Source organism: Nothoprocta perdicaria, unplaced genomic scaffold (assembly GCF_003342845.1).
Source record: "Nothoprocta perdicaria isolate Ctin4 unplaced genomic scaffold, notPer1 scaffold_33, whole genome shotgun sequence".
In the NCBI taxonomy this organism is placed as follows: Eukaryota; Metazoa; Chordata; class Aves; order Tinamiformes; family Tinamidae; genus Nothoprocta; species Nothoprocta perdicaria.
In genome coordinates this window covers 389,359-397,407 of record NW_020455566.1, presented here as the reverse complement: position 1 = coordinate 397,407, position 8,049 = coordinate 389,359, and the positions used below count along the sequence as shown (strand labels likewise).

Genomic DNA, 8,049 nt, shown 5'->3' with positions numbered 1-8,049 from the left:
AGCGTACTGCAGTAAGGAGAGCGCAGCCCCATCAGCAGGAGCAGCCCCATCTGCTTGAACACAGCCAAGAACCAGCCCCCTTCTCCAAATGTCACATGGGGGATTATAATAAATGATCCAGTCATATATAAAGTAACACAACCCATGCCATATATTGGTTTAGAACAAGCAACTCTAAGCCTTTCTCAAGTTGAACAGTAGCACATCAGGCTTTGCAACTGGTTTTCAAATAGAGGAGCATCACCGGTGTCTAGTCAGGATGTTCCCAACAGGCCCTTTTGCAACAAAATTCATAAATGTAGGAGAAAATGACAGGACTGTGCAGAGCATGAAGTGGATCTGCAGGTGCTGGTCACCAGGTTTGATTCATGGCAGGTGTAGCAGGGAGCAGCTCAAATCCTTGTGCTGCCTCTGTTTTCCTCTCTTGGCCATTGCAAAATCTACCCAGCACCAAAGGCTTAAATAAACTGTTACCCTAAAGAGAATCCCCATCCTCATCTCAGAATAAGTTTTCCAACTCTTTTTCTATTTTGTTTTCCCTCGGTGTGTTTTTAATATGATTTAGTCCTCTTCACTCAAGAGCAGCCTTAGCTGAATGGCCAGCTCTTACGGCCAGCTCTGGCCCCTTTCCGTACCACTGCTCATGGCGAGTGGTGAAATCAACACTGTTCTGAAGAAAGGAGGGAGCTGAGAGCCATTTGGGCCAGGAACCGGGTTCTCATATGTTGGGCTATGCTGAAGGCAGCATCCTACCTGTGCATCCTCAGAGCATCACGGTCCCCAGGCCCGGAGGGAGCCCCGCACTGCAGGCACCAAGGAGCTGCAGAGGCTGAAACGGAACAGACCCAGGGGTTAACAGAGAACGGAGTTGTTAAGGGAAGTTAACAAGCGCATAAGACAACTGGAAAACATCTTCAAAAACAGAGGGAAATAGCAGTTTTCTTTTTCTTTTCTTTTTCTTTGCAAGATTTGAAGAACGTGTCTGCTGAAGCGCTGCCGTAAGCGTCAGCGAGTTTGACTCGCCTTTCACTGCGAGAGCCTGCGCAGCTCATCAAGACGCAGCGCTGGCGCCGGGGCTGGCACCGAGCACACGGCAGCTTTGATCAGACACGGAGCTCGGCTCCTGCAACACGGGCTCTGCCGAGGCGCGCGCCACACAAAGGCAGCTCGGGGCTTCACGGCAACCCGAGGAATCTGCCGCTGATGTCACTACTGTCATGAGCTCACTGCAAATGCGCCTGGGTCTAATTAATAACGGAGAGCTGGAGCCTCACGAAAACGCACTCGGCAATGATTCAGAGCTGGGGAGACTTTCCATTACCTAAGCAATGCGTTGGCCTCGAAAGCAAAGGCACGGGAGAGGCGCGAAGGAAGGCAGTGGATGGTCCCTGCTTGCCTTGTCAGCAGCGCCCACATCGCTGTGCTGCTCACCCCTGGGAAGGGGGAATTTGGCCCGAGGGGTTGGGGAGAGGGGGGTTAGCGAGGCCCCTAAATACCGCCAACAAAACCAAGGTCATGCCTGACCGTGACGGGCTTGACACAAATCCGAAAATAGCCCTTCTTTTTTTCACTGTACCCTGTTATCTCTTGCTTCCCTTTGAGTACTTTGCAGTCTGTCTTCCCCTGCTCTAATTTTATCTACTTCAGGCTTTATTTCCTTCTGAGAGACTAAAAACAGTGTCAAGCCCAAAGAATTTGAGGAACGTCTTAACCACGAAGTAAAATATTAATTTTTCTATTTTTTTCTAATAATGTTCAGATTAATAGTTTTGCAGGTTTCAAAAGATAATATTTCCCTATCTGGAATGTTTCAGACTTTGCTGTCCCTTTTGGTTTCAAACCACGTTCTCCCTCTTTTTCCTTATTCCACGTTTTGCCCTGAAACACCGTAAACTGAACAGAAAGAAAACAAGACCCCAAACTGTTCTGCTTTCATTTCCAATATTGCCAAAATTAATAAATAAAAAGTAATTTTTGAGGCTCCTTTTTATTTAACAAAAGGTGCCTTTCTGAGGGAAACCTAATTTTGAGCAGCTGTTCCTCCAAGCTGCTCAGCAACACCAGTGTGTCTCCCACCCATGAAAGCAGATGGAGAACCATGATACCTATGAGGCTTTCATCTTGTATCTGTATTTCTATCTCTTCCTAACAAGTATCAAGCATTTCTTTCATCTCTTAGACTCACACATCCCATCGGATTTGTCCCATGCATTGCTGTATTCCAACTATTCCTCTTAGGTATTTTTCCTGGATAAAATCAGTATCCTGGTATGACCTTACTGCAAATCACTTTGCCAAGGATTTCATTGCGGGATTTTGCTTCTCCCGTGTGGAAAGGCCTCCCGGTTGTTCCCTGCTCGCTGCTAAGACATTCACCGCATCCCAGGCCCCACGTGCCATGGCAGCCGCGCTGCCTCAGGAAACCTTCTGGGATTTTCACCTCCCTTCAAATGAGGGGCACTCCCTGCTCCCTAGTTATTTGGCTCATTTTGCCTAATAATTTGAAAGCAAAGGCAGGATCTCAAGGCACTGGCAATGCACATCCTCTTTTAACTCCTGCAGGTCGCCATAGACTTGGAGGCTTTGTGTATAACATCCTGTGGATCTCATGCTTTTGGGATGGCTGGGGACATAGCGACCAGCAAAACTAATAGCAGATATTACAAAATGTTAATAAAGCAAAAAATCTGCAGCGCAATGCCAGGAAATCTTGTTCTATCTGATTTCCAGAATACTCTAATATCATATAATTTAAATCTGCAATTCAATTAATGTTCTGTGAGAGACAAATTAGCAAGGCCCAGGTCCCTCTGTTCCCGGTGAAGTTAGTTCCCTCTAAGCCAGAAAACATTCCACTAGCTTTCCCATAAGCTCAGAGCAGCTAAAGGCAAGACTGTAAATGCAAAGAGATCCTCTAATTATGCACAGAACCGAAGGAAAGCTTCAGCCGTTCCCTGAGAGGCACTGTAGGACCCAATTCTCAGAGCTCCTACAGAGCTGCGAGCTGCAGTGCTGCCCGTTCGCCTTCCCCACGCTCTCCAGAAGTGCTTCCAAGCACAGGCACATCGTGCAGGTGACACAGAGACTGCCGCTCCTCAATGGGGAGTCACCAACCGTGTTGAGAAGATAGAGCACACTGGCATGAAACAAGTGACACACGCTGGCAGCATCCACTGCTCCATGCATTTTCATATATATAAATGTATATGTATACTTTCAATCTATAACTCCCTGCCATTATAGATCAGTTACAAACAGTCACCAAGGCACCAAGGCACTGTCTGTGTTGTGAGTGGACACTGGTGGCCAAGCACTTCCCAATGCACAGTGCAAAACCAATTCGCTCCCTCCACATAATCCTTGGCCATGCTCCTAAACGTCCTCGCGGCTTCTGGCCTCGTGCACGCTGCGCTGCTCGCACACTTTGCACCCACGCAGCCGCAGCTGCCTGTGCCCAGCTCAGAGCCAGGGCACCCTGCAGCTCTGCAGCGCCGGTGGGTGCTGCAGCTCGCGGAGCAGCCCTGGGTGCAGCTGCAGCGGAGCGGAGCAGCGGGAGCTCCACGTGCCGTACACAGCGCTGCAGGATGCGCTGCAGTGCATGGTGCAATTCAGCCCCCTGCTGTCCGTGCACGGGGAGAAGCACCCTGTCCCTTTTTTTTTTTTTTTTTTTCAACAGAAAGTGCATTAAAAGCCCATTTTTCACCCCTTCTTCCTCTCTCCAGCGGAACCAGCTTGGCTTTCACAAAACCCCAGGGTTTGGTGCAGAGCTCTTTGCTGCATGCCCAGAGGGGCGATGGCTGCTCTGAACGGCGAGGAAGAGCATGGGGCAGGCTGCAACGTTCACGGAACAGGGGAAATTCACCCCGCACGCAGCTTCCCTGGCATCCCCAAATTGCCCACCCACCTGAGGCCCAGCCGGCTGCGCCGCTTCAGGAACCTGCGCCTAATACCAAGGGGGCCCTGCAGGAGCCCTGCGAAATGAAGAGCGCGATGTGCAAATCCCATACCCCTACCCACCCAGGTTGAAAGCCGCAGGCAAGAGAGAGCAAAGACTTTAACTAGGGAAAAACATATTTAAAGAACATAGAAACAGGTACGTTTCCATATTAAGCAGCCAACTTTCTACATGAGTTCAGTTCACACCCTGAAACATTACCGTAAACCTTTTGCCGGTAGGGATGCAGGCGGTGAGACCTGTTTTCTTTAACCTAAGCTCTGTTTTCCAATAAATATATCCATGCAATAAAAAAGCAAGTAGATTATTTATAGAAAAACAAAGCAATGTCCTGGAAAAGGCTGTCAGGAGGCCAGCCCCAGGAATGGAGGTTCCCCAGCCCTGCATCACCTGTTTCCATTTCCAGCCCCTGCATTTCATCACACCATCACTAGAAAAGCAGATGTCTCTACTCCCATAAGCTCCTTCTCCACCAGAGGTGAACATCATGGTGAAGATCTTTCAGCTTTCTGTGCTGAGCATGAAGAGCATCTTGACCTCAAGTCATAAGGATATTTTCTAGTCCCCAGAACTCTCTTCTCTAACCTCCTTTTGTGCTCCTACCTCCTTCATCGGAGGCTGACAGCCGAGCTGCGGCAGTATTCCTGTAACAGCTTTTCCGATGTTGTGTGAAGGATCTGGGTCATTCCTGACTTCTTGCTATTCCTCTTTTATGCATCCAACATCACATGAATAGGCAGAATGACTCTCAAGCCATTCTGAAGGATGCTTCGTGAGACAGAATCTGTCTTGGAGAACTTGTTTTCCTGGCTCTCAGTTATAGTCTTCCAGACGATGGTCTTAAAACACAGCTGGTCTGGGACTATTGAAACTGATGATCCTGATCATTTTGCAGCAGAGATCTGTCATGGTCAATCCTTGTGCCATTTGCGAATGTTACCTCAGATTCTCTGACTGTCACCTAGGCCTTTCATAAAATCATTCTTGCCTGTGTTTCTAATCCAGTCTAATTTCTAGGCCTACTGGGAACAGTATCTCTGCCAGGCAGCCAGAGATACCTACTGTGGGCTGTTAACCTCCCCGCAGTGGGCATTTTGATGAAGATGGCACATGGCAGCAAGCCTGCTGCTTTGGGAAAAAAAGTAACTGCACGGAGGTTGCATGTACACCGCCATACCTGTTTGTCATCGTCCTGGCTGTCAGATGGCCCCGTGGCAGTCTGCCCGCAGGGTCTGCCCCGTCCTTCTGAGGGACAGCAGACACGCTGGCAGCACTGCGCTGATGAAGGAACCGGGGCTATGGTCTCCGGCCCTAGGGGTCTGCGTGCAGCCCCCTGGGGCACCCGCATGTGCGGGCCCAGGGCGATGCCATGGGTCTTTGTGCGGCTCCCGGTGCTCGGTGGGCTCGTGGGCCCGGGAGCCCTACGGACCTTCATGTAGCCCCCCGGTCCTCCATGCGCACAGCGTTTGGGACCCCTGCGGGTTGCGGCCCTTCCTGTGCACTGCGCCAGCGAGGCCGCACAGGCCTCCGCGCGGCCCCCGGGACCTCTGCGCGCACAGGCCTGAGGGGCCTTTGTGGGCCGCGGGGGCTCCACGAGCACAGGCCCGCGCGGGCCCCACGGGCTTCATGGATCCCCTAGGGCCTCTGTGGGCAGGGGGCTGGGGGCCTTTGGGCCCTCATGCGGCCCCGCACGGTCCCTGCGCGGTGCGCCGGGCGCTCGCGGGGCTTTCGTGCGGCCCCTCGCGGCCGCCGCGCGCCCGCTGCTGGCGGATCCGGCGGCGCCTCGCGCGGCCTCCAGGGGTCTCCGCGCGCACGGAGCGGGAGGCGCCGCGGGACCGGCTCTGCCCCGCGGTACCTGCGGGCACCCTGCTCTGCCGTACGGTACCTCTGTGCACCCTGCTCTGCCCCTCGGTACCTGCGGGCACGCGGGGCCGGGGCCAGGCTCTGCCGCGCGGTACCTGCGGGCACGCGGGGCCGGGGACCCTATATGCATTCGTGCAGCCACCCAGGGCCTCCGTGCGCACCCGGCCGGGGGTCACAATGGGCCTTCATGGAGCCCCCAGGGCCTCCATGCACACTGGTCCAGGAGGGCGCTGCAGGTCTGCGTGCGGTCCCACGGGGCCTGGGGACGAACGCTCGGTGACGAGCAAGCGGTGATCCCGGAGCTCCTGGGGCTGTGCAGCAGGGCCGGGATCGGCCCCAGCGCCGGGGCGGGAGGGCGAGGTGGGGCTCTGCTGGCCCTAGCCTGGCCCAATTACGGGCCACTAATTACTGCTGTGCCGGGATAATTGCAGCTTGCGCAGGGCAGGGCGCAGCCGCTCGCCGGCCTGTGTCACCAGCAGGACGCGGCCCTGCGCGTGCCCCCTGGGGACGGCTGCAGCCCGTGGCGGCCACCCCTGGCACTGACATCCCCGCGGCCCTTCCCGCAGCGCTGCCGCCTCCTGCTCCGCCGCGCGCGTGCGGGCGGCCCTGCGGCACCGCCGTCCCCGAGGCGCCGCGTCAGGGCTCGGCAGGGTTGACCTTGCAGGGAGGGAGGGCAAAGTCCGCGGGCGGGGGGCCGGGCCGGGTGCGAGGAAGGGGCTCGGCGGCCGCGCAGGACTTTGCCCACTGAGCTCAGCCCCGGTCCGTGCTTGCTTGTTTTCTGGGTGCATCCCTTCTTTGTGCCGTCGTCGCCGTCTGCTCCATGCTGCAGGATCCAGGGGCACTTGGCCCCTCACTCCGCATCGCAGCAAGATGTACAGGGCGCAGGGCTGGAGACCCCGCCCGGCTCCCTGCCCGAGCCATGACAGCTCCCAGAGCAGGAGCAGAGCAGCCCCAAGGCCCGGGCATGCTCGCCTCACCACGAGCTCGTAATTAGCCCATTGATTTTTCCATGAGAAAGGGAGGGGGCCATTCCCAGCCCCCAGGATGGGGCGGCTGGGCCGATCGATAGCCGCTCTGCACCTTATGTAACCCATCGACCTGGCTGCGCCAGCGCCCCGGACATCCCACCGGCCCTGTGTCCCTGCTGCTGCCCGCACAGCAGTGCCGGCCTGTCCCAGCGTTGCCACCTGCTCCCACCCCACTAGTCCCTTGTCTCCCAGGATGTCCCCAGCACATTGCCGGGTGCTGCAGCAGCTCCACACACCACCCCACCACCCGACAGCTCCAGGCCTGCCGGCTGCACCGCCCGCTCCCAGCCATGAATCACCGCAGCCCCATGGGAGAGGAATGCACTTCCGAGAGAGGGGCTGAGGCCGCAGGAAACCTGCTTGCGGGAAGGGCAGATTGCCGGGAACCTCCTGGGCGAGTGACATCAGCCCAGCGTGAAGCCTCCACACGTGAACCCTGGTGCCCCAGTGCACCCTGATTACGGTGCCGCGTGGCCGCCTGCCGCCCCGGGGCGCTCTGCAGGGCGCTGGGTCCCTTGGGAGACCTGCCCCAGCACTTGTCCCCAGCGCTTGTCCCGGCTGTATGCGGGCCCGGGACGGCACCAGCGCCCTCCGCTGCCAGTCATGGTGACTAAGGCTCATGTGGCCGGCAGGAGGGTGGCCAGGGCCCCTCGTGCTGCGCTGGGGCTCTGGAACAGGAAATCGATGTGAATTGGGGGAGAGCTGAATTGGGCTGACCCAACAGGGGCTGAGCCCAGGCCGCAGTGGGCAGTGCTGCAAGTGCAGCGGGTGAGCGCGGAGGGCAGGGAGCGTCTCCGCTGGTGCCAGGGCTTTCCTGGAGGCTGGAGTGTCTTCACACGTTGGGAGTGGGAAGAGTGGGTGCAAGGAAGGAAGCCGAAGCAGGAGAAGAGGCTGGAGAGAGGGTGAGCTCAGGGCCGTGGGTCGTATGGGCAGGAAGAGGCAGTCCTGGGGAGGACAATGTCACAGAGCATCATTTGGAGGAGACATGGGGCGCAGCGTGGGGCCGGGCATCCTGCGGCTGAGCGCCCCCAGGGCTGAGCACCCTGGGGATCGAGCATCCTTGGAGCAGGGCACCCCTGGTACCGAGCATCCCAGCGGCTGAGCATCCCAGGACCGTGCACCCCTGGAGCTGCACATCCCAGGGCTTGAGCATCCCAGTACTGCACACTCCACTACCGAGCACCCCGAGCACCCCCGGTGCCG

At 56.6% G+C, this 8,049-nt stretch overlaps 1 protein-coding gene across 1 annotated transcript in view; it reads left to right on the top strand.

Annotated features, from left to right (window-relative positions):
- Positions 1-7,831: 7,831 nt before the first annotated feature.
- MAP7D1 (MAP7 domain containing 1) overlaps positions 7,832-8,049 on the top strand; it is a 10,753-nt gene continuing 10,535 nt past the window's right edge. The window contains exon 1 of the mRNA XM_026043458.1: positions 7,832-7,925. Coding sequence (XP_025899243.1) covers positions 7,832-7,925 — 94 coding nt within the window. The remainder of the gene's footprint in view (positions 7,926-8,049) is intronic.